General features: G+C 35.3%; 3 protein-coding genes and 2 long non-coding RNA genes across 6 annotated transcripts; 2 read left to right on the top strand and 3 right to left on the bottom strand.

Moving 5' to 3' along the window:
* Positions 1-1,998: 1,998 nt before the first annotated feature.
* LOC103863312 lies at positions 1,999-2,877 on the bottom strand. The gene has a single exon (XM_009141070.2). The coding sequence runs from the start codon at positions 2,875-2,877 to the stop codon at positions 1,999-2,001; it is 879 nt and encodes a 292-aa protein (XP_009139318.2).
* A 7,574-nt stretch (positions 2,878-10,451) lies between these two features.
* Positions 10,452-13,569, top strand: LOC103862908 (beta-glucosidase 27-like). The gene is made up of 12 exons (XM_009140622.2): positions 10,452-10,599; positions 10,686-10,732; positions 10,829-10,989; positions 11,105-11,236; positions 11,360-11,437; positions 11,519-11,606; positions 11,695-11,950; positions 12,043-12,158; positions 12,428-12,645; positions 12,794-12,931; positions 13,029-13,137; positions 13,246-13,569. The coding sequence occupies exons 2-12, from the start codon at positions 10,725-10,727 to the stop codon at positions 13,559-13,561; spliced, it is 1,620 nt and encodes a 539-aa protein (XP_009138870.1). The 5' UTR covers positions 10,452-10,599; positions 10,686-10,724; the 3' UTR covers positions 13,562-13,569.
* On the bottom strand, positions 13,559-15,536 carry LOC117133629. The gene is made up of 2 exons (XR_004457570.1): positions 15,035-15,536; positions 13,559-14,535 (listed from the first exon to the last, which is right to left on the bottom strand). It is a non-coding gene; the product is annotated as an uncharacterized LOC117133629 (long non-coding RNA).
* On the top strand, positions 14,169-18,466 carry LOC103862906 (beta-glucosidase 16). Its single transcript, XM_009140621.3, is given in 13 exon segments — positions 14,169-14,497; positions 15,056-15,125; positions 15,364-15,422; positions 15,529-15,604; positions 15,679-15,756; positions 15,932-16,019; positions 16,098-16,353; positions 16,674-17,007; positions 17,133-17,164; positions 17,348-17,450; positions 17,558-17,654; position 17,731; positions 17,850-18,466. Coding segments are annotated over 13 exon segments (1,545 nt in total). The 5' UTR covers positions 14,169-14,350; the 3' UTR covers positions 18,054-18,466.
* Positions 18,278-23,201, bottom strand: LOC103862907. 2 transcript variants are annotated; one of them, XR_004457569.1, is made up of 3 exons: positions 22,971-23,201; positions 18,635-22,909; positions 18,278-18,527 (listed from the first exon to the last, which is right to left on the bottom strand). It is a non-coding gene; the product is annotated as an uncharacterized LOC103862907 (long non-coding RNA). The 2 variants fall into 2 exon arrangements; XR_631835.2 differs by lacking the exon at positions 22,971-23,201 and having other exon boundaries at positions 18,635-18,767; positions 19,239-19,410.
* Positions 23,202-25,814: the final 2,613 nt, after the last annotated feature.

Below are 25,814 nucleotides of genomic sequence, written 5' to 3'. Positions count from 1 at the left end.
CAAAAAAATTCATAAATATGTTGTCTCCGATATATGTTGCTCTTCCTATATGAATATGCATATAAAACTCATGTTATAGTTTGGTTTTTCGTATAAACGTAGAAGTTCCATATTCATATCGACGTAACTACAAAGTAAATTTAGCTGTTAGATTTATAATATAAAACGTTAAATACTAAAGATAAAATACATGGATCAACTTTTTAGCCTTTCATATAGACATAGAAGTTGCCTATTCATATGAACCGTTTCTAAAAATAATATTTTCCTAGAAACCAAAATTTAAATAATAAATCATACCAAATTAGAAGTACAAAATCAATATACAAAACTTAGAAAAATTAAATCAATTGTTACATCTTTTTACTCTGTTTCTTATATACATTTATCCTTTCTTGATTTTTTCTTATCGTTTACGACAGTGTTCTTTATATTTTATTTCTCTAACTCTTCTTTCTATTTGCTTAATATTATTACTGTTTTTGCTTCTTTTTTTTGTTATAGACTGTAGTTCTATTTTAAAAAAATGTCAAAAAAATAAACCAATAGAGAAAGAAATAAGATAAAACTGTATTTTATTAATTTTGTATGTATCATTAACTTTCTTTAAATATTAAAATGAAAGGTCACAATTTTATAATTTATTTTAGGCCACTTAAATAGTTGGGCCGGTACTGCCTGCAGAAAACAAAGAAGATTAATTAGGGAGCTGAAACTGATGAATATTAAAATGTTGAAATTTACTGTGCGAATATACCAGGAATGACGAATTGCTGGATTGTTCTTCCTGTGTTCAAGCGGTTCTCCGACAGAGTTACTGGATTCTTTTGCCTCGTTGGAATCTGATATCAATCAGAATTGTGGATGAAACCGACATATTTTCATATGAGTTTATGCACAATAAGAAACCAAAATTTAAATAATAAGCTAAATAGATTATCCAATTACTATTGGACCAAAGAGAGAAACCATATCAATAAGTCAACATACGCAGTGTTTGATGCTGAAAAAGATTCTGATAAAAAAAGCTGATTTGATTATTTAGTATATAACAAAACCAGTCATAATAGAAGTTGGTTCTAATAAGGTTTTTTTAAAAAAAGGAAGTTACCATATGCGACAGCCAAAATAATTATTAAAGGGTCCGGTTTATAACTAAATTTCATGTGTCGCTAACGATAACCGATTATATTTCTTTGTCTATATGTAGTTTATGATATAATAAATATGTCCAATGGCATTCTATTGTAAATACTCTAGTAAGTTATGTCTTTTTTTAATAAGTGGGCTGAAAAAGGCTATGAATCTGCCACATCAGTAATGGCAATCTTGTTAATCATACATCAAGTAAAGGTTAATTAGCAAAAGTGCTCCTCAAATAATAAAAAAAGGATTCGAGCTTACTATTCAACACATTAATGCTTTAATCCATTTTATGTCGGCTTCATCCAATAGTGCGATTTATATATGCATGCAATCCATAATGCACATATATGAAAATAAATGAACTTTTTGACTAAAAACAATATTAAATAGATAAACTTATATTCATATAAATTTACAAAATATTAATAACCTAATCACCAAGAGGGAAACGGTGAAATGATACGCGACACTGTTGAGCGAAAATTTGAATATGACCTAATCAGTCGCATATAACCTTACACTTATTTAATGTGAACTCGTTGATTATATATTAAATAAAAATCGATAAACCTATAGTGTTCTAATGATTTGTTTTCTGAAGTACAAGCAATCTATGAAGATGAATTTCTAAATATCTGCTAACTATTAAAAATACCATAACAGGAAATCTGTAAACCGTTCTTAAAATGTCATACGTCCATTTTGGAATAAGAACTGGATGTGTATATGCTCCAAACTCCTTGTTTTACAGGTTATCTGTTTAAGTCTGTCTACCTACCATGCACGCATTCCAATGAGAGCAACAAGCACACGAGTTTTTTTTTTGTCACCAACTAACATTCATTCATAAATCTAGTTTGGTGGGGGCATTAAAGCCACAACCACCTCTTGTTCATACAAACTTAAGGCACTTTTGGCCAGTAAATCAGCCTCCACATTCCTCTCTCTCGAGATCCAACCAAATACAACATCATCAAAAGCACTAGCAATAATGTGGATATCTTCCACAATTCCATACAGCTCCAAGGGGGGGTTACCACCATTGACAGCCGAAATCAGTTGGCTCGAATCCGATTCAAAAAAGACTTCCTTCACACTCTGGAGGCTGCAAGTACCTACCGCTGCCTTCAGTGCTAAGCCTTCTGCAACTAGGGCTGAGGGAGTATAACCAATCCCTTTCTTTAGCATAGTCCTCTGTTCTCGCGAAGTGACCGTCCATCCTAAACCTGCATTTTTTGTGGTCGCTGACCACGCAGCGTCCGCCCGGGCTATCGTACCAAGCACACGAGACAACTGCACCGGGCACTTTTGGCTACAAATAGCTTTCTTCTCCTGCGCGGCGGCCCACTCTTTTGCTGCAACTATTGCCTGCCATAGTATGTCTGCCGGAGTCCCAGCGAAATTCTCAAAGACATACCTGTTCCGTGCTTTCCACAAGCCCCATATAATCCAAGGAACAATCGGGGAGGAAGATAAACCTGTTGGGGGGAGGCACAACTGCGCCTGGAGCTCCGTCCAGTCAGCTCTCAAATCTGTCAATCCGCTAATACCAAACCGTTCGTCGAGAGGAGCGAGATTCCACACTTCCCGAGCAAACGGACAATGGAAAATAAGATGATTGATAGATTCTGAGTTACCGCTCCGCTTACACGCGGGGTTGATGTTTATATGTCGGGCCAGCAGATTCTCTCCTACCGGGAGGATTCCCCTCAGACACTTCCACATAAACATCTTTACCTTCGGGCCACTGCCAAATTCCACACCGTCTTCTTCCAATCAAACTCCGGGGTAGGCTCTCCTGCTAAGATCTCATCTGTTACTTCTGCCATGGCGGTAAAATATCCTGACTTGACCGAGTACTCCCCTGTTCTTGTTCCTAACCATTTTAACGCATCAGGTGCTCCTTTAGTACTAGGTTGTAGATTGAGAATTCTGTCTTCTTCAAACGGTAGGATAGTCTGGATCAGACCTCTGTTCCACTCGCCAGTCTCCTCTAGGATGAGATCTTTGACTTTTAACTCAGCTGATTCTCTAGATGCTGGGCCCATTGGTCGGCACGGAGCATCAAGCTTTAACCATGCATCATCCCAGACCTTGATTGAGTCCCCATTCCCTACTATCCATCCCAGATTTTTTGCCAATAAGTCCCTCCCCACGAGTATGCTTTGCCAACCATGAGATGCTGCACTCGGCGCGGAACATGTGAGGAGGTTCCCATCGGGACAGTACTTGCTTAGGAGTATTCTCCCAAGGAGGCAGGCAGGGTTTTCCATCAGCCGCCAGCTTATCTTGGCCAGGTAAGCATCGTTAAATGCCTGTATATCCCTGATGCCCAAACCGCCATAGCTCTTTGGAAGAGTCATTTTATTCCAGGCCAACCAAGCCATCTTCTTCTTCCCTGACTTATCGTCCCACCAAAACCGGGTGAGCGCTGATTGGATACGGTTACATAAGGAAACTGGGAGTTTAAAACAGGTCATGGAGAAGGATGGAATAGGGGAAAGGACACTTTGAAGCATCACCATCTTTCCTGCTGCGGACAGATATCTGTTCGACCAACTACTTGCTTTTTGTTTAATCCGTTCCACAATAGACGAGAACAAGTCTTTTTTCTTTCTGCCGAAGTGCTCCGGTAGACCAAGATACTTCCCAACTCCGCCTTCTTTTTGGATTTGCAGTTCATTGTGCACCATTCTTTTCAATGAAGCTGGGGCTTTGCGTGAGAACGTGACCGAAGACTTTGCCAGGTTAATCGACTGGCCCGATGCTTTCCCGTAGCGATGCAAGATCTCTTTTAGTGCCAGCGTCGATTCTTTGTTTGCCTTGAGGAAGAACATAGTGTCATCCGCAAATAATAGGTGGTTAATCCGGGGACTCCCCCTTGCCACCTTAATGCCCTCAATACGGCCTTCCTCTTGTGCCTTGTTACAAAGCCCCGAGAGTACCTCACTACAAAGAATGAATATGTAGGGAGAGAGGGGGTCGCCTTGGCGAATCCCTCGGCTCGGTTTAACCCTTCCTCTAGGCGAACCGTTAATGAGGAAGGAGTATGTAACTGTTGAGATACACTGCATGATTAGACCAATCCACTGGTGGTGAAATCCGAGTCTCTCTAGCACCGCTGCTATGAAGTCCCATTCTAGCCGATCGTACGCTTTACTCATGTCCGTTTTTACTGCCATCGCCACTCTTTTCTCTGCTTTAGACGTCTTTAAGGTGTGTAAAACCTCATGAGTAATTAGGACGTTGTCTCCTATCAGTCTCCCAGGGACGAAAGCTGATTGGTTCTCCGATATAATCTTCCCCAACAGCGGCTGTAGCCGTCTTTGGAGTATCTTGGAATAGACCTTGTAATACACATTACATAGCGCGATAGGCCGATAATCAGATACTCGTTGCGGGCCTTTGATCTTCGGGATCATGCACACGTGAGTGTCATTAACTCCGCGGGGAAGGGTTCCTGATCTGAACACCGCTTGAACCTCTTCTACTAGGTCTGGCCCGATCACACTCCAATGGGTGTGGTAAAAACTCGCCGAAAACCCGTCAGGTCCTGGTGCTTTTTCTCCATTAATAGCAAACATCGCTTCTTTCACCTCCAGGGCCGACGGTATTGCTATCAGGCCCGCATTATCTGCCTCCGAGATTAGGGGTTGGAGGGCGTCTGTGACCACACTAGTTCGCTCCCCCTGGTCCGAGGTGAACAGCTCATTGAAGTACTCCTCCACTGTCTTCGCTATCTCAGCCTCTTTGTATACCATCACCCCTGCGCTATCTTCCAGCACTGTTAGAGCATTAGCCCTTTTCCGATTCTTTGTTGTGGCATGAAAGAATCCAGAATTTCTATCTCCTAAACTGAGCCACAATAGCCGGCTTCTTTGCTTCCAGAAGGCCTCCTCCGCCAGATAGGCCTCATTAAGTTTATCACCAATTTCCTTGATAAGGACCGTGTCATTTAGTGGGCTAGTCAGGGCTGCCTCCAGTTCTTGCTTTCTTTGTTCTATAAGGACCTTGCTGTTCTGTTGTTGGAGCTTGTTCCACTCTGATAATGCTCTTCTTGTAGCCGCTAGTCTCTCAGATACTTTTGGCCGGTCTAAGCTAGCCCATGACTCCAGAACCACTTTTATTGCCTCTTCATTCGTGTTGAGCCTTCTGTCATACCGAAAGAGACCTTTCCGTTTCATCAAAGTTGGGTCAAGGCAGGAGACGAGTGGCTTGTGATCCGAGCCTTCATACTCCAGGTAATGGCAGCGAGCCGATGGGTAGTTCTCCGCCCAAGAGCTGTTGGCCACCGCTCTATCCAGTCTACATCGCACCAAATGAGTACCTCTTTGGCCTCGCCAAGACAATGGGTCGCCTGAATGATGGAGATCATACAGGTCGCCTTCAGAAAAAAAAGTTCGCAAGTCTGAAAAGGAGCCCTCTGGCCTGTCCGGGCCCCCTACCTTCTCTTCACTACGCAGCAAGTCATTAAAATCCCCCGTAAGGAACCACGGTGCATCACGTGATTCCGCTGATGCCAACAGGTGGTTCCACAGCAGGTTTCTTTGGCCTCTGTCCGTACTACCATATACAAAACTTGCATAGAATAATTTTCCTTCGTATTCAATACTCGTATCGATTACATCAGCATTATGATAGAGCACTTGTAACTTTATTTCTTGCTTCCAAAGCAACGCAAGACCCCCCGCCCCGTGGCCTGTGGGAGTTACCAAGAAATGCTCAGCATACCCAAGCTGATCACATTTTTGAAGAACGAAGTTATCGGGATTTTTAGTCTCAATAAGGAAACAGATGTCAGGTCGGTAGGTCTTCGTTATTTCCTTGAGACGACGAACTGTCTTGGGATTCCCTAACCCTTGACAGTTCCAGCTCATCATTTTTAAGGACCGGGAGCGGATGGGATCCGAAAATCCATCCTCTTTCTCGAAGTGCTTGGGATCATGTTACAGAGTGGCCTATTTTCTGAGCTTGTCGTTGAGACTCCTGGTTGCTTCTTTCCTTTAGACGGACCCGCCCCAGATTTAGCTCTCGCAGCTTTAGTAGGCCGCCTTATTGGGGATGGTTTACCAGCAGGCACCCTTCTTATTTTACTGCTAGCCGCTGCCGCTAATGGGGGCTTAACCCCTGATGACTCGCTTCCTTTTCTTGGTCCTGGGGGTCTCCCCGGCTTCCTTTTGACTGTCGACCCCGTGGTGGGGGGTAGGACAGTCTCAGGGGGGTAATCTAGCCTTAACGAGGCTGGAACACGCTCCGCGTCAGCTGTATCTCCAATAGGAGAAATGGTCCTCTGGCCTGATTCCTGGCCTAGGGGGCACGGTCCCAGTCTTGCAGATGTGGGGATGCGCTCATGAGATTCTGGTAGTGAAAGCCGTTGAACTGCCGGAATTCTTTCAGGAGTATCAGTTATTTGTATCCGACCATACTTTTTTGCACTCAGCTGCATGGCTGCTTGAACCATATTGGTCGCCGTTTCCTCCATTTCACCTAGATCCTCCGCAAGTCTCATTCTTTCCTCCCGAGCTTCCCTTTCAGATGGGTCAGCCACTCTAGTATACTGTAGCATAGCATCATGAACCTCTTTTCGTGCCTGCAGGAGGGCTTCAGCCGGAAGAGGGGGCACTGGTTCAGGTAAGGGAATCCCCTTTTCAAAATTTCTAGATTGGGATCTCACAGAGCTCAACCCATTGTCAATATCAGCCCCTGGGTTTCTTACTACTGCTCTGTAATAGCTTCTACTTTGAGATGACTCTTGTCTTTTTTGTAGAATAGAGGTGCTCCTTCGTGCATTGTAGCGCTCCTCCGGGTGGCGAGAGCGTTCCCTACCTGACTGGCTCTCCTATACTCCTCTTTCTCCTTCCATGTCTTCGGTTGCAGTTTATACTGCCGGTGGTCCTGCAGTTCTTGATCATTGTGGGACCGTCGCTCACGGTAGTTTGCTCTCTTCGAGGCCGAGAACTGGTAGATTGTATTATCTCGTGGTGACTGCTCCCTAGCATCGCGACCTTCTCTGACCGAGGATTGGGAGGCTTGCTTACTACGGTCCGCCTCCTGAGACGCCCTGAGTAAACGTTTCTTTGCCTTTTCTTCCAAACAATCATTTACATCATGATCTAGCCTCAAGCAAGTTGTACAGTGCCTCTCCAGTCTCTCATAGACTAAACTTGCCGTCACTTCCTCTCCATTGGGATACTCTATTACTGTGGAGGTGATTAGTGGAAGGAGGCCGTTGACATGGGCCCGCATGCGCATGGCCAGAGGAGTGATTTCAGCTTTCTCAAAGATCCCAATATCATTTCCAATACTCGTCGCTATTCCCTCAGACCAGAGGTGTATGGGGATTCCTTGGATCTTTATCCAGAAGGGGATTAAGGACGGAAATGCTTTCGACAGTGTTGGCTCCCATCTTTGGACTATAACCATCCATCTAGCAAAGTGGTATGGTCTTTTCTCCAACACTTGGAGTAGATCTTCCTCCCTTTCAAATTGGAATTGAAAGAGACCATTACCCAGGTCTGCCCCCACAGGTTTCACATCAGACTTCCATAGGTCTGAGAAGAAAGAAAGGAGGGGCCAGATCTTCTGGACCGAGCGATTAGTGACTCTCCCTATTAGCGTTAGGGAGCACTTGTTAATAAGCTCAGTGTTCTCCGGGAGTTCAGCTCGAACCCGAGCCGTACGAGGCGCCTGATAGTCTTCTGTACAGATCTGTTTTCCTTTATCAGCTACAGATATCCTTCTCTGCATATTCGCTGCTGAGTACGGGAATAACTTATTGGTTAAGTTTTCAATCGGCTGGGTGATTGCTTCTTGGCTCCAGCCGTGAACTTCAAACAAAATCTCAACCTACTGATACTAAAGTCGCAGGCAGCAAAAAGGACAGGAACCCCTGTATCATAATCTTCAGTTGCAACTGGATTTGTCTTCAAAGGGCGGTAGGAGACCGACAAGCTGCGTAAGGACTAACTCCGGTAAGCAGGCTGGCGAGGGCGAGCGGCGGCGGTCCCTCCGACATCGGGTCGGGGGAAGAACCCGGGGGTTAAAGGCCAAGGCTTTGGATGGACCGATGAATAATTCTAAAAGTGGTAAAAATTTGAAAAGCCAGCAGAAAAAACAGAGGGATTAAGCCATAACCGGTAAAGAGACTGGCGGGTAAAGGGGTAAAGCGTTACGCAAAAAGGAAAAAGCCTTTCTCGGGAAGCTCGTCTGGGAGAGTTTTTAACTTAGCACACGAGTTATTTGTTATGTTTTATAAAGTATAATGTACAGTTGCTCCCAAAAAAAAGAGGTATAATGTACAGGCACAAATACGATATAATATACAGGTTTTAAATACACCGTTAACTCTACCTACTTGCATGCTTTTCCATGCTTTAAGCAATGAGATCGAGAGAACGATCTTGATACATAGGCCCCCAAATTTTGAAAAAAACAATTTGAAAAAAATTTGCCTTGAATCCCAAAAATTTTGAACACAGATTCCCAAATTTGTAAAAAAGAAATTTTAGACCTTCAATTTATTAAACCTTTTATTAAATCGTCTAAGGTTTCCAAAATTTCAAGACCGGTCTTGACAACAACTGGGTTGTTTTTTTTCTATATTCGTAGAGTCTTTTTTTTGTTGGTAAAACGTATATTCTATTTTGCTGTCAACTAATTATTTATAATATAGTCTCGATAGTTTTGTTTTCCACATTATCATGGTAAATGACTAGTCGTAGGAAAAACTAAGAGTTGTATATATTGATGAAAAGGAAACAAAATTTTGAAACGGAACTGTGCATACTTTTCATTTTCCACATTAGCATGTTAGCAATGGGGAATTAATTTTATGACAAGTGATGAAAGGTCGTCATTAGAATTTTAGAGAGATGGTTATAACACTTATCCTTTTCAATTACTAAGTCAGTATATTGACTTAAGAAGTCCAAATTATAATTTTTACCGTATAAAGTCCACAACTCTTTTTTCAGCTCTTGGATACAAAGCTTTTTTCACTCCTCATACGAATATTTCTATTATATTAATTATTATTTTTAACAACTGGGATTTGGCCTTTGGGAATATAACACGTTCACATGCACGATACAATGATACACCTATAGACGTCTTCCTTTTATCTATTACAAGTAGCGTTTGTATTTAACCAAAAGAGATTGATCACGACAACTAGTTACTATGTACCCCAAATGAAAAACAGAGGATAAATTAGAAACATGTGAGTTTCAATTAAAAAAAGGTGGAAATAACATTTTTACCAAAAAAGGATGGAAACAGCACTTAAAGTTGAACAGGACCAATTAGCACCATTATGTTTTGTGCGTAACTTTATTTTGAATGTAATTTATAAGGTTTACTTTATATCTGGTTATCATTAATGTATAATAACAATTTTTCTTCTAAGGAAAAGTACGTTTGTATGTTCTTTATAATAAAAATGAATATTTCAAATAAAATTAGTAGTTCAAATTTTGTTAATTTGGATCAAGACAAACAACAAACTCAAAACGATCATTCTTAGATTTTTCTACACAATTTAGTCGGACATAAAAAGAGTTTACTTGGTGTTTAAAGAAAAAAAAGAATTTACTTGACTCGATGTGAACAGTCTGGAAACAAAGTCTACAAATTCAACCAAACATTAAAAAAATAAAAAATAACTGTGCTTATGTTTAATTATATATATATTTAATATCATATTGAACTAAAACCGTAAAAATTTGTTCATATAAATTTAATTTTCAAACGAGAAAAATGAAATTTAAATGGAATATCCATTCATTCATCAATTTTTGATACTTTTTTAAAATAATAAATCAAACGAATCAAATTCTATGTTTATTAAAGTACCATACTTATAGGGAATAGTAATTGCACCCCTGATATATGATAAACAATGTTTTGTGATTTAGAATGTCAAAAGTTCGAAACTAAAATCATTCACATGACCACTCTAGCAAAGGGATCTCCCCGGCACTGAATTAAAATTAATTCTAGTATGTCACTGTTCATATATTTGTAGAAGTCAAGATACGAGTAATCGAGTTGGTTCAATATCGCATGGCGCAAGACCGCAAATTTATTATCTTATTTTGTCTAACTGTTGCAGCAGATTATTTGACCAAAAAAGAGAGAAATTAACGGTCAACATGCGTAGGGGCAAATAGTTTGACTAAATAATGTTTGAATTTTTTTTTTTTTTGAACTGAGAATAATGTTTGAATTTTGCGACGTTCCTTCGCATAAAAATGCAAATCCCTTTGCCTATATATAGCTTCACATATCCCATCACTTCTCTCACAACTCAATAATCTCTACTTTCTTTAAGAGAAAAGATTCATTCATTTATTCCTTTGCAAGAACAAAAATATATCATTCATTTCATTCTTTCATATTAGACAAATAAAACCAGCTCCATTCGATTAACAACACTAAAAAAAGATCTTCCAGTCGGTATGTTATATATCCTCTTGTTTATCAAAGTTGTATTAATTTTGTGTGCCAAACTCATAATCTTATATATGTATGTTTCTATACAGATTTAAAAGGCGAAAAAGCTTAGAAATCGTTTATAAACAATGACGCTGTGAGTGATCAAACTTTAATATAACCACAAGGCTACGCAAATAAGTTTATCCTTGGACAAACATTTTCTTATTTGTTTGTTAAATAATATTAACAGAAAGAGGAACACTTACTCGAAGAAAAACTCGTTCGGCCGTTCTGATTTTCCTGAGGGTTTCCTCTTTGGGACAGCTTCATCGGCTTACCAATATGAAGGAGCTATAAATGAAGCTCCTCGTGGAGAAAGTGTTTGGGATACATTTGTTCGCAAATATCCAGGTTTGTGTATATAACAAAACATCTTTTATCATTTTATATAACTTTAGGTTTATATATATGAATTTTGCTTTATACGTTATTCATCATACTAATACAAGAAATGAATATTTGGCAGAGAGAAATTGCTACTCTAACGCAGACCAAGCGGTTGAGTTCTATAACCATTACAAGGAAGACATCCAGAGAATGAAGGATATTAACATGGATGCTTTTAGATTCTCTATCTCGTGGCCTCGGATTTTGCCTCGTTAGTTCTTAACTCATATATATAAACAACATTTTTTTTTATGAAACATATTAAGGAGTGAGTTTCAAATAATACAGTAGAGATTAATCCTTGTTTTTGCTCATTTTTTTCCCAAAAACATAGTTGGAAAGAAAAGCAAGGGCGTGAACCAAGAAGGAATCAATTTTTACAACGATCTCATCGATGAACTCTTAGCTAACGGTATTTAATTAATCGCTGTTATCTATATATATTAACCTAGTCGTCTAGATTGAAATATTTAACATGATCATATATATACAGGAATCACACCTCTTGCTACTTTATTCCATTGGGATACTCCTCAAACCCTTGAAGATGAATATAACGGATTTCTAAGCGAAGAAGCTGTGTAAGCGATTAAAAAATACATATTACTTTCTAAACATGTTTTTCAAATCAATATCTCTAATATGCATACAAAAAATAATATCTTGCAGTAATGACTTCAAAGATTTTGCGGCCTTATGTTTCGAAGAATTTGGGGACCGTGTGAAATTGTGGGTTACATTAAACGAGCCATGGGTCTATAGCATTGGTGGCTATGACACAGGAAGAAAAGCGCCCGGACGTGCCTCCAAGTACATGAACGAAGCAGCTGTAGCTGGAGAATCTGGCCTTGAGGTTTATACCGTTAGTCACAATCTACTTCTTGCTCACGCAGAAGCCGTTGAAGTCTTCAGAAACAATCCCAAAGTAAGGAATCGACATATTTGATTTTTAGTTTTACAAACACATTTAGTCTTTTGAGAGCATATTTATTCAATATGTTTTTGTTTGAATCTCAGTGTAAAGATGGCAAGATTGGTATCGCGCATTGTCCCGTATGGTTTGAGCCTTATGACTCAAACTGCCCTGATGACAAAGAAGCATGTGAAAGAGCCATGCAATTCATGTTTGGATGGTGAGTGTATTTTTTTTTCTTTAAATTATATAGCACAAACAATCACATTCTTGACGTGATAATATATACACCACCAACGATGAGTTGACATGTCCAATTAAAGAGTTATGGATTCAATTTCCGTTGGAACGGATATACTCTTCTAAATTGAATTACTTCAAAATGGTTTAGGTCTTTCTTTCGGTACATAGCCTCTAGACATTTTTAATAATGTATACACCATACAGTTTTTTGGTTAATATTCTAATAGTATTTTTTGGATTCAATAGGCACATGGATCCAACGGTGTACGGAGATTACCCTGAAGTGATGAAGAAATCGATCGGGAAAAGATTACCCTCGTTTACCGCAGCCCAATCCAAGAAGCTAAGAGGTTCTTTTGACTTCGTTGGAGTGAATTATTACAGTGCTTTCTACGTTAAAAGTATTCCTGAAGTGGACCACAACACTCCCAATTGGAGATCGGACGCACGCATCGAATGGAGAAGTAAGTGGAGTTTTAAAATAAATACTTACTCGTATCATATTAGGGCTTTCTATTCGTTTCTTGGGTCACAAGCTTCTTAGGGGTGATTATTCGTCGGGATTTGATTACCGATTTCGTTGTCTCACAAGCTTTTGCTTATATGTAACAGAACAAAACAAAGCAGGACAGACATTAGGAGTAAGAGGTGGTTCAGAATGGGACTTTCTATACCCACAAGGGCTTCGAAAGTTTCTAAACTATGCTAAGGATAAATACGAAAGCCCTAAATTCATGATCACTGAAAACGGTAATACTTTTTTACTAAGCTCTTTCAAGATAGTTTTACTAAATATATTCCTGGTATGGTTTACTAACTTCTTTACTTTTTGGTTAAAACTCTTCAGGACATTGTGATATAGATTACGAGAAAAAACCAAAGCTTTCTAACTTGATGGATCTCCAAAGGACAGAGTACCACAAGAAACATCTCCAAAGCATCCAACAAGCAATCCAGTAAGTGTATTTTCTAAATGAAATTTTCATTTAGTTTCTTGAGACACAAGAAACTGTTGTGGAACCTATCCTAAGCCTTTCACTGATGATAAATGTTTCGTTGTTTAGGGAGGATGGGGTTGAAGTGGAAGGATACTTTGCATGGTCGTTACTAGACAACTGTGAATGGAACGCAGGTTATGGAGTCCGATATGGTCTCTTCTACGTCGATTACAAAAATGGACTAAAACGTTTTCCTAAAATGTCTGCCATGTGGTTCAAAGAGTTCTTGAAGAGAGAAGAAGAGATGGGAGATTCTGAGGAAGAAAAGTACTTGCTTAACGTTGCAACAAAGAAGAAGAGATTCTTATTAGCAACTGGTTCGGCCTCATGTTTTATTCCTAAGATGTCGGAATCTTCTAAGGCCCTCGAATTATTTTTCTAGATTTATACAATTTTTATATTTCTTGTGTAAAAAGCTTTAAAGCAAAGCAAAGTAGTTGTTCAACAAAGAGGGCTAAAGGGTTCATTATTTTTGTTTACTATCGTTCTTGGATTCAAATCAATTAAAATAGTACAAACGTTTAAACAATAGTGCATTACCACATGGTAAACGACACAAATATCTTCAACATTTCGTTAAAGAGGAGGATTTAACAATTTTATAGATAAGCACAATTTGTTTTTTTTTTACATTTTGGCGTTGACCAAAATAACTGTGCCCACCCACTTCACCCAACAAAACACCTCTGCAAAGCGAATTTACCTACGATATATACAATATTTCAAATTAAGAGACTAAACCAAAATCATAGAAAAGAAAATTAAAAAAAAAACAATGCACTTATGCATTATAATTTTTTTTTTGCTAAGGACATGCATTATAATTCTAGAAATATTTGACATTAGTCGTTTTCATTTTTGTCAGATGAAATTAGTGGTACTACAATATTAATTTAGAAAGGCGGAATTGTCTACTCAATTCTTACGTCTTAGCTTTGCAATTAATTTTTTTTTTCTGTGATGACTCAGATTTTGATTAATTTAAGTTAACATCTTCTGTTTTATAGGATCTTGAACGAGAAGAAAATCGTATACACTATCTTTCTCCTCCCATCAATTCTATTCATAGATACAAAGCATGAAAGTCAAACATTTCCCATTCTCTTATAAAGTTTTACCAAACCAAAATTCTTATAAATAAAAACTATTGATTTTTTTTCTTACAGAAACTATGAGAAGTAAATGTCTTCTTTTACTGTTGATCATAACTTCCATCTACGTTGGAGTTTCTGCAAAGAATCACTTCTCAATACCTATTTTGAGGAGAAGTGATTTCCCAGAAGATTTCATTTTTGGATCTGCCACTTCTGCGTACCAGGTTCAGTTCTTACTATATATTGCATATACTTTTGTTAACTTTTTTATTGATGAGAAACATTCCACATCGGATATATAAGAATTAATATACTACTATATAAAGGGTTAGGGCCAATTGGTTTTGAGTTGGAAGCCCATAATAAACCCGAATCTAACATTAATATTAATTAGGGGTTTAACTTATTAGGATCTGGGTTCTGATACCATGTTAGATTCGGGTTTATTATGGGCTTCCAACTGGTTTTGAGTTGGAAGCCCATAATAAACCCGAATCTAACATGGTATCAGAGCGATAAGATCCTTTGACCTAATTTACTACAATTACTACTACTATACCGATGTTGGGCCCTCTGTGGATGTTATTCCCACATTGTCCACGCTTCAGACCTAGATGTCTGAGCGTGAGGGAGGGTATTGATGAGAAACATTCCACATCGGATATATAAGAATTAATATACTACTATATAAAGGGTTAGGGCCAATCCACTAATTGCCAATTGGTTTTGAGTTGGAAGCCCATAATAAACCCGAATCTAACATTTTTCGAATTTTTTTGTAGTGTGAAGGTGCTGCTCATGAAGATGGTAGAGGACCAAGTATCTGGGACACCTTCTCTGAAAATTTTCCAGGTTTTTTCTTCCTAATGAAAAACCCTAATATTTTTGGATCTCTTTAGACATCCAAGACTCAAATATTCTGAAATGTTTTTTTTTTCTTTTTCTTGAATTGGGTTTTATAACACATGACTCGGTTTTTATCTTATGTTCATAGCAAATGGGTTGATGGTGATGAACATGTAAGGTTATTCAGTTATTATTACTTTCTTGAAATTAGATTATTCAATGAATAATTTTGTCTTCTTTTCAGAGAAGATATTGGATGGTAATAATGGGTCCATTGCTGATAATTCTTACAACCTATACAAGGTATTGCTTTTTTCATGTAACTAAAATGTAAACAAACATTACATTTAAATTCATGAAATCTTATTTTTGTAACTTAAATTCATGAAAACTTGACTTGGAAATCCAGGAAGATGTGAATTTGCTTCATCAAATTGGCTTCCATGCTTACCGATTCTCGATCTCATGGTCACGGATTTTGCCTCGTAAGCTATAGATCCGAGCAAAACCTTTTAGAGTTTTCGAGTGAATAGAAGTTCATTATTATTCTGTTTATCAGGTGGGGATTTAAAGGGAGGTATCAACCAGGCTGGAATAGATTATTACAACAACTTGATTAATCAACTTCTGTCAAAGGGTAATAATGATTCTCTGTTTCTCAAGTGACACGAGACGACTTTTGTTTTTACAACATATTGAGTGAATCTTGGTGATGTTTATTACCTTGAGAACACCCTTTAGAATTTTCAAGATTCGTCGAGAATGCAACATTTATATGTTTTCTTTTTCTTGGTAACGATGTAAATGTTTAGGAATGAAGCCATTTGTCACAATCTTTCACTGGGACCTACCAGAGGCACTTGAACATGCTTACGGTGGCTTCCTCGGAGCTGAGATTGTGTAAGTCTTCTGTCATCTCTAAATGGTAAGATTACGACAACATAAAGATTTAAATGGTTCTTTTTGGAAATAAAACAGGAATGATTTCCGGGACTATGCAGAACTCTGCTTCCAGAAATTTGGAGATAGAGTGAAGCATTGGGTGACAGTAAACGAGCCATTTACAGTGGTACGTGATGGTTACATAATTGGTCATAAGGCACCTGGAAGATGTTCCAGTTTCACTAATCCTAATTGCACCGGGGGTGATGGAGCCACCGAACCTTACATCGTCGGCCATAACTTCCTCCTCGCTCATGGAGCCGCCGTCAAGATCTACAGAGAAAGGTACCAGGTATGTTTGCTATGTTTTACTTATACACTAGTTACTTGTTTTCTTTTGTGTTTGATTTATGTTCTGGCGCCGGCTCTATTTTTATCGCGTACAACACTTAAAAACAGGAATGCACATAAAAACAGAGCTGCACAGCCCATTGAAACATTGATTTTAGTCTCTAAATTTTTTGAAAGTTATATACATAGACTCCAAATTAGATATTTTTATAAAAATTCTTAGTAAATGTTTATAACCTTCAAAATTTCAGGACCAGCACTACTTAAAAGTTAGACGGTTGTAATTTGTGTGGTGCTCCGCTCCTACTATTGTGTTTGCAGGCAATTCAGAAAGGCAAAATTGGTATCGCCTTAAACACAGAATGGCACTACCCTTACTCGGATTCTTATGCTGACTAACTAGCCGCAGCTCGAGCCACGGCCTTCACCTTTGACTACTTCTTGGAGCTAATCGTCTATGGTAGATACCCTGCCGAAATGGTCAACCATGTGAAAGACGGTCGCCTTCCTACATTCACACCAGAAGAGTCATCAATGCTAAAAGGATCATATGATTTCATAGGTCTTAACTATTACTTATCTTTCTACGTTAAAGACGTGCCGTGTGCAACTGAAAACATCACCATGTACACCGATCGTTGCGCCAGCATAGTAGGTCCGTGAACCATATGTTTTGTTTTTGGACGTTCCATATGGATTTATATAAATTGACTAATTTTCTCGAATTTATATTGAAATTCTACATTACTTATATAATATTATGTATATATATTGTATTAGGTGAGCGAAATGGAGTGCCTATCGGTCCAACGGTAAAATTATTCTATCCACTTTTAAATAGTGAAGAATTTTAGATAAATCTCCCAATCAAATCAAGATTTCCATGATTGTTTAAGTTAATAATCCAAAGAGATATATATTGTCTTAAACAATAGTGGTTTATTCAGACATGTAGTTTTTATTAGGTAGTTTCTATAATCTATGATTCAATTCAGGCTGGTTCGAGTTGGCTTATGATATACCCCAAGGGTATTCGTGATCTTCTACTGCATGCAAAATTAAAATACAATGATCCCGTCTTGTATATAACAGAAAACGGTAAGTCATATCATGAAGAAACTCTATCTGTTAAAAGAACTTTTAGAACCAAAAACTAATTAAACTGATATTACTTTGTTCTCGTCTCATTTTAAACAATCATGTAGGAGTGAATGAAGCTAACACTGGAGAAATCTTTCTTAATGACGACTTGAGAATTGACTACTACGCTAATCACCTTAAGATGGTTCGCGATGCAATCTCGTAAGCACTCCCTTAACATAACACAGTTTCACTTGTTTGTTGAGTTTACGGTTCCATGATATACAATTATATTTAGAGTAACAATGAATCGCCAACACAAATATAAATGTCAGAACAATCAAGATCGTATTTTCATGCACGATTTGATTAAATAATGTTGAACGATATTGAAAACTATTTTTACGTAAAATGTAGGATGGGGTGAATGTGAAAGGATATTTTGCATGGTCGCTGATGGATAACTTCGAGTGGTCGGAAGGATACACGGTCCGGTTCGGGCTAGTGTATGTGGACTTTAGAAATGGACGTAAGAGGTATCCCAAGAAATCAGCTAAGTGGTTCAGGAGATTGGTGAAGGGAAAGTATATTGGGACTAAACAGCAAGTGGCTGTTATGTAGTAAATCAGAGCAGCATTATCCATAACAACTCTATTGGGGTGCTTAAACAATTGTTTAGTATTAAATAGGTGTTAAGCACTTTTTTAAGCAACTTCTAATATTTTGACCTCCAATGCAAGTTGCTTATTTTGGGGTTTCTTTTTACATCAATAACCAAACAACAATGTAACCAAACTATCTCAGTTTCGTATAAATGATGCTTGGGACATGACACAACGAAGGAGAGAAGATGACTTAAACATTCTTTACTACTCTTGTTACTAGTCCGTGACACAAGACTACACAAGACTCAGAACATCAACGACACAAGACATGTTACAACTACACAAGACTCAGTACCACAACAACAGAAGACTACACATGACAACACAATAGGACACAACACTACATCAAACGGTTCAGTCCCACATCGAGAAGACCAGAGAGATCAAACACTAGTCCGTGATTCTTCCACTCCCAATGCTCCACTCTGACCTGAAACACAAATATAAGCATTTAGATTCATCATAAACGAAGACAGGAAACACAAACATAAGCTTCTTCAGAGACAGGAAACAAGTGATTCATACACCTTCCCTTACTTTATTTAGCAACAATGTCGCCTCCCTCTCGTTGATAACTTGATTTCACCTTCAGATTATTGATAATGCAGTCGTCAAGCTTAGTCGTTACCATTATAGATTCATGACGACGGAGGAGGTGTCTTCATGTTTTCTTTTTTTTTTTCACAGAGAAAGAGAAAAAGATCATCCCAACATTTAAATACATTCTTATGAATCTTAAGCAAAAGATTAAACAACCATACTTCTCGATGTAGTACGAGGTAATCACACATCAAAGCATCATACTCTACCATTTCGAAACAGAGATACACTTCGAATTCAAAGCATCATCTTTTATTCTCTTGCGATTCCAATGTCTATACAAAAAAGTCTCTACGATTCAAAGATTCCATCTCTGTTTTGCCTTTTGATTCCTAATCTAACTCTACCATATTGAACATACCACACGCAAGCAGCAAAACCAATAAGCTAATTTTCATGAGAATCGATTAACATATTAAGCATCAGATCTTGAACCGAGGTCGAATATTCAGAACCAAAGTTTTGATTTTTTTTTCCAATTTCTCATTTACAATCTCCGGCGGAAAACAGAGCTGTATAAAAAAAAAATAAGAACGATTACCTCATCCTCTATGGTTGATCTGAAGACGAACGATGAGAGGGTTTGGTTGGGTAGTAGAAGGAGAAGGAATCGAGGTTTATGGAATTGAATAAGTTCAACGAACCTGGACATGCGACGGCTATAAGCTGCAAAGCCACCTTGTTTGAATGGTGTTGTCCGTCTCGAGAGAGATGTGGAGAGAAGAAAGCAAAACTCCCTCCATGAAAGGCACGTGTCTCATAAACTACGTTGCTTTTGCAGCTTAATTAAGCGCCGTGGCTTCCCTTAATACATTATTTTCTTTTTTTTTTTAATCCAAAAATCACTAAGCACCTCCCTAAGCTACTGCGTTAATGGTGCTCTCATGAGCTTCACGATTTGTTGTCTACGTATGATAGGATACGTAGCGTGCTTTTTCCATGTGCAGAAAATAATCTATTCTATTAAAACAGCAGTGTGACCCATTGATAACAAGTTATGTCCAATTGATTTTTTTTATAACTGTATCTAATTTAATTAAATCAATAACACGTTCTTTTTGTATAATAAGTAGTTACGTTTTTCTTCCAACACAAAGAAGGAGTTTTTGTCGGTTTATGATTTTAAAATTGGGCCATGGGCCTCGATTTTGTTTTTAAAATCAACTGATTTGTTCCATTTGGTCTGATTGCAATGAGCCATATAAATTTATATTGCTTTCTTAACCACATCTAGGTTTATGGCTAATTTAATTTTAATAGAAGAAGACTAATAATATTGATTATTAAACAAAATTGCAATTATACTCGATTATTATATATTCTATTAAAACAGAAATATAACCAATTGATAAAAAGTTATGTCCAACTAAAAAAACTATTTTTTATATAAATGCACAAGTTATATAACTTCATCTAAATGAATATATTTTAAAGTCCTATTTTAAAGGGATAACCACTTTAAGTCATGTTTAAAATAACAATGTATATGGCAACAAAAATTTATAAAAATATATATTTGTATTTTTTTGTTATATGGCAACAAATGTGTGATACGAAAAAACCCTTATACAATTGGTCATGTACCATAAAAATATAAACCCTTATAAAGGTTAAAACTAATTCTCGACATTAAAAAGACATTTTTGTTACCATATATTTTTGTATTTTTTTGTTATTGGGTGTTTAAATAAAAATTATTTTTAGATTTTAACCTTTTATTTGATTAATATAACACATTATTTTATATAATTATGTATACCGTTACGTTTTTGACATATTTTTCTATAGTGATATGATAATTATTCCTCATAATTATAATAAAATTTGATATATTTTTTCAAAAAATATTAGCACACTACAACAGCATAGCTTACATCTCAGCCAAAAAATTAGATTTATTCGACTAGACATTTTTTTTCAAATTTTAAATATTTTACACAGACATTAAGTTTATCAATTAACAAAGCATTTGATGTTAAAAATAGGGTTTAAGTGAAATTTTGATGGAAATAAATATTTATATAAATGAAACTCATTTAGTATAACGGGTTTTAAATAGGTTATCTGATTAAAAAATATTTATTAAATGTGATTTTACTTAAAGTTAGTAAAAATTATATTAAAATTAAAATTTTCAAAAATAATTAAAACAAAAAATATACCCGTCCTTTCAAGGACGGGTCAAAAGCTAGTAATTAATTAAGATGAGAGGTGACTTTGTTTTGGATGTTACCAAATTTTAATTTTGTAAAAAGGCTTACCAAATTTTAATATTGGAAACAATTTGGTAATCCTCAGAGTTCATTAACGTTCTAAACATTAAAAACACATGTGATGATCGGTTGGATTTTAACTTAGTTTCCAATATTTTTAAATCACTAATCTTAAAACAGTTATGATGTAACTTTATTTATTTTAAAATTAAAGCTTACAACATTTGTTTTCCAATCAGTTTAATAATCTAATGAGACGTTCTAAACAAAAGCTACACCATCTACCTTCTATTTCATGTTTTTTTTTTAACTAAAACAACTGTTAAAGTGTTTAACAAGTTTTTTTGTTTGTTGTAAAAGTGTGTTTACAAGTTGTGTTTTTCTACTGCAACAAAATATACATATACAACAATAAAAACTATAAACTAAAATTCTATAACAGAGTTTCTGCATCTTCAATCCAACCAATCATCCACTTTGATATCATATTATTAGTATCTAAAAGTAACGGTTATAAACCATAAACGTTTCTAAGAAAAAGTATTATAATTCAATTATTTTTTTATTTTTTCTAAACTATACATTAATTTCCTCTAACATGATGACATGTATGTTTTGAGTATACTACGGATTCTTAAAAAATCTAAAATAAGAACTTTTAGTCTTTTTTTTCTTCTAATTCCATTATTTTGTTATTTTTTTTAAATACTTAATTAGAACCCTCTTTTCAACACAAATATTTTTCATTCATAAGTTTAACCGGATACAAAGATAATAGCAACATCAAGAACTCGATGTGCAGATCTAATGGAAATTTTTAAAACAAGGCCATCTTCTAATAGTCATCATTGGAGTTGCTCTAGTTATGATTCCCTGTAGATTATGAACCATTCTATATCAAAATGGGCGGGCTCAACCAAAAATTCGAAGACCACATTGAAGACCATCTTCCACCGAACGCACAACATTAATCAGTGTTCACATAACTCCTAGCCCGAGCCGTAAACCGAAGACTAAACCAATGCTGGAGCCTGATAATAAACCGAGAGTCAATAAAAGTTCAATTACACATGCGGCCAGATGTGACTATAAGATTTTAGTCATTGATTCCTAAAAATCACGAGAAAATAGGAGTCTTTTATGGAAGTATATGCATTCTGTTAAAGAAAGGAAACTTGTTCTTGACAACTTAAAAAAAAATAACTTAAGAATGGGCATATATAGTAAAAAAGAAAAAACTAAAATCCTCTCGGCAGATTTTGTGCTTAAGTTTCATAAATACATAAAACTAAGTTTTTTATCTTTCTAAACTTAGTATTTTAACCAACAACATGAGTGAATAACTAATAGGATTTCAACGTAAAAATGTGTAAGATTAATTAGGTTTCATTGTTTGTTTTGTGCGCATGATCCTCTTGTTTCATGCTTGACTTACGCATGCAATTTGTTTAATTGTTTGACTGTTTCTACTTTCTAGTCTTAGAGATGCAATATATTATTATTATTATTATTGTTATATAGAGCTAAAACATCCGTGTTGAAAAAGGAATTAAAGCAAAACATGAAAACAGCTACAAACATATCCGGGTCCATTTTTAGTAGTTGTTCTCATCTCGTTATTGATAACTGGACATGTCATAGTACTTTTATTTTATTTTTCTTTCGTAGACATGAATCATCTTTTCGTAACGAAGTTAACTTAGCGTGAAAATGGAACTCAATCCAATTACGATGAAAAATATCGAAAATTAAACATATCATTATCTTTTGGATAAAAGATTTCATTGCGCTCATCAATCATGGAAGAGGATATGTTTTCCTTTGTTATTTGTTTCCAGCAATATTTCTTGCGCTTTTGTTTTTTAAAGTTTAGTTTGGATGTTTGATGCATCTGTTTATGTATTTTTGTTTGTGTGGTTTATGCATCTTGGGTCTAAGAAATTCATCATGTGAAAAACGAGCATACGGCAGTTACATAACCACATATATACGTTTTAACCTTATGTAACATGGAATGACTTTCGACGTCAAAAAAAAAAAAAAAAAAAAAAAAAAAAAACCTTATGTAACATGTTTTAGTTAAACTTTTATTTTAAATATACAAATTTTCTTAATATCTAATTTCCTACTTCAGTCTTTAATATATAAAAGAAATATAATTAAAAACCTTGTAAGGATAACTATTACAAATCTTAAAAAAAAAGATATAAGAAATAAAATATCTTTGTATAAGCCCATCTCCTTATGTTGGAAATTTAGTTGCTCCTATACAAATATATATTTTCCTAAAAAGCAAAACATGTCACTGCCAGTTACTTGTTCTCATCCCTTTATATGGGAATGTGATAAGGACTATTGCTCATATCGATTTTGTGTGGAACATTATAATTTTTCTTGTCTCATAATTCTCAAATACAACTATTTTCCGTATTATATTCCCATAGTAATTCATTTTGTTGCTGTTTTCATTTCAATACTACCACAACATTTTTCATATTCAGTGCATATGTACTCAAATATTTAAAATATGCTGGTCTTATCAAATTAAGATACTGTAACTTGTAAGAAATTAAAAATCCATTAAAGTTTATTATTTCTAAGTGTGAACTAAATATCTTATCACAACTTGGTATCCAATAGGCTAGTGACCTACATTCGTCCGTAACTTTTTGCACCAATGGAGTTGGACTCCCATTTCTCCCGAAAAGTGTGATCCAATAGGGCTAGTGACCTACGCTTGTCCGTAACGTTTTCACCAATGGAGTTCGACTCCAGTTTCTCCCATAAGTGGGATAGGATCAGACCCAAAGATAACATAAAAAAATACCTTATCATAATTTTATTGACCAAAAATATAATGAAAACTTTGAAAAGTTGTTTCTCTTGAATGACCAGTGAATTTGTTGACAAAAAAAAAAACCAGTGAATTTAAAATGATATTACATGCATGGCTTTTGGATAAAGATGACACGTATTGTTTACCAAATTTAGAAATCATGCATAGAAAAATAATATTTCGGCTAATATTTTGTTCCTAATATATAATTTAATTTTGATATATATTCTAGATGAATCACCAGTAAAGGTTTCATGAAATTATGTCTGCTTGATAGGGGCGGTCTTAAGTATAGTAAAGTGAAACATTGATTTAGAATCTCAATTTTTTTAAAAGTTTACATAAAAAGTCCCCAAATTCATAATAAAATAAAATTTATTAAATCCTAACTAAAGTGTTTATTATAGCTTCCAATATTTCAGGGACCCCATGCTTCCTAAATACATCACCATTAAAATGTATACAATTAAAAGAAAAACTATGATTTATTTTATGTGTAATTTTTTCATTTGGACCATTTCTTATAAAGTATCAAATTTTGCATAATATAACTATAACATCTTCCAATTTCTTACCTTCTTTATTTGAAATAAAAGTTAATATTTAAAAAAATAAAATCTAACGAAATATTTTTGGCATCTTTGAAAGTTTATTTCCAAAAATTATTTCATTTAAATTCTAATTATCATAAAATATAATTATAAATTAAAATTCTTTTTTATTTAAAAAGAAATTATAAATTCTTTAAAATATTTTAATTATATTTTAATGATAATAAAAATTCAAATTGATTAAGTATCAAAAATACATTTTACAAAGATTTTAAATAGATTCTCTTAGAAACAAATATTCATTTCTATTTCAAATATAAAAATAAAATATTTATATACTATTAAAACAGAAGTTATGACTTATTTCATGATTTATAAATTTTATAGAATTTTGCATGATATAATTATAACATGTTCCAAATCTTTATCTATTTATTTGAAATACAAATGAATATTTTTAATAAGAAAATCTTTTTTGGCATCTTCTTAAAATTTATTTCCAAAACTATTTGATTTAATTTCTGATTAAAATAAAACATTATTAGAAATTAAAATTAAATTATTTTAATTTTTGATAAAATTGAAAAATATATTAAATAATTTTAATTATATTTTGATGAAAAATAATAATTTAATTGATTAATTTTAGAAAATATTTTTTACATAATTTGAAATATATTCTCTTAGAATAAAATATTAATTTCTTTTTAAAATAAAATATTTGTATCTTTTAAAACAGAAATCATAATTTATTTCATGTGTGGATTTTTTATTTAGAGCATCCTTTAGATGAAATCATAAAAGAAAATCTAATAAATTAAAATTTATCTATATACCACCATATATTCCTAAAAGCCTAAAGTTACACTATACTATATTCTCACATTCGCACCTTTCAACACATTTATCTTAATATTTTTTGTCAAATGATATGGAATAACATTTATTTTGTCAAATGACATGGAATAACATTTATCATAAAATTAGAGAATAACACCAAAATATTTATAATTTAATCGTAAATTTTTAGAATATAAAATTAATATTCTTATCTATATGAAAACTAATCTGTGCATCTACACAGATCAAAATCTAGTTGGTATAATAAATTAAATGATATTTGAAAAAACATTACTCGTACAAGATAAGAACACCATGACATAACTATCACAAACGGAAAGATTAACAAATCCAAAATATTGGTCAAAAAAACTTGCAAGCGCATGAAGGTGTGTGGAACATACACACATGAAATGCCAATGGCTTGTAATTTTTTTTCGTCCCTGCATTTTAATATGACAAAAATTTCTGTCCAAACATTACACGTGATATGGTAAGCGTTACATGCAGTCTTCGCCGGATATATTAACAGTGAACGTAGCCACGATTTTGAACACATTCAACACCAACACTATATTATAGATATGGTACGTATATCATGACAGTAATCATGAAATTCTTCGGACAAACAATGGTGAACGTGAGCACTGATCACGGGCGCATTCAGAGATGACGTT

Source organism: Brassica rapa, chromosome A04 (assembly GCF_000309985.2).
Source record: "Brassica rapa cultivar Chiifu-401-42 chromosome A04, CAAS_Brap_v3.01, whole genome shotgun sequence".
NCBI lineage: Eukaryota > Viridiplantae > Streptophyta > Magnoliopsida > Brassicales > Brassicaceae > Brassica > Brassica rapa.
This window is presented reverse-complemented; position numbering and strand designations above follow the sequence as displayed.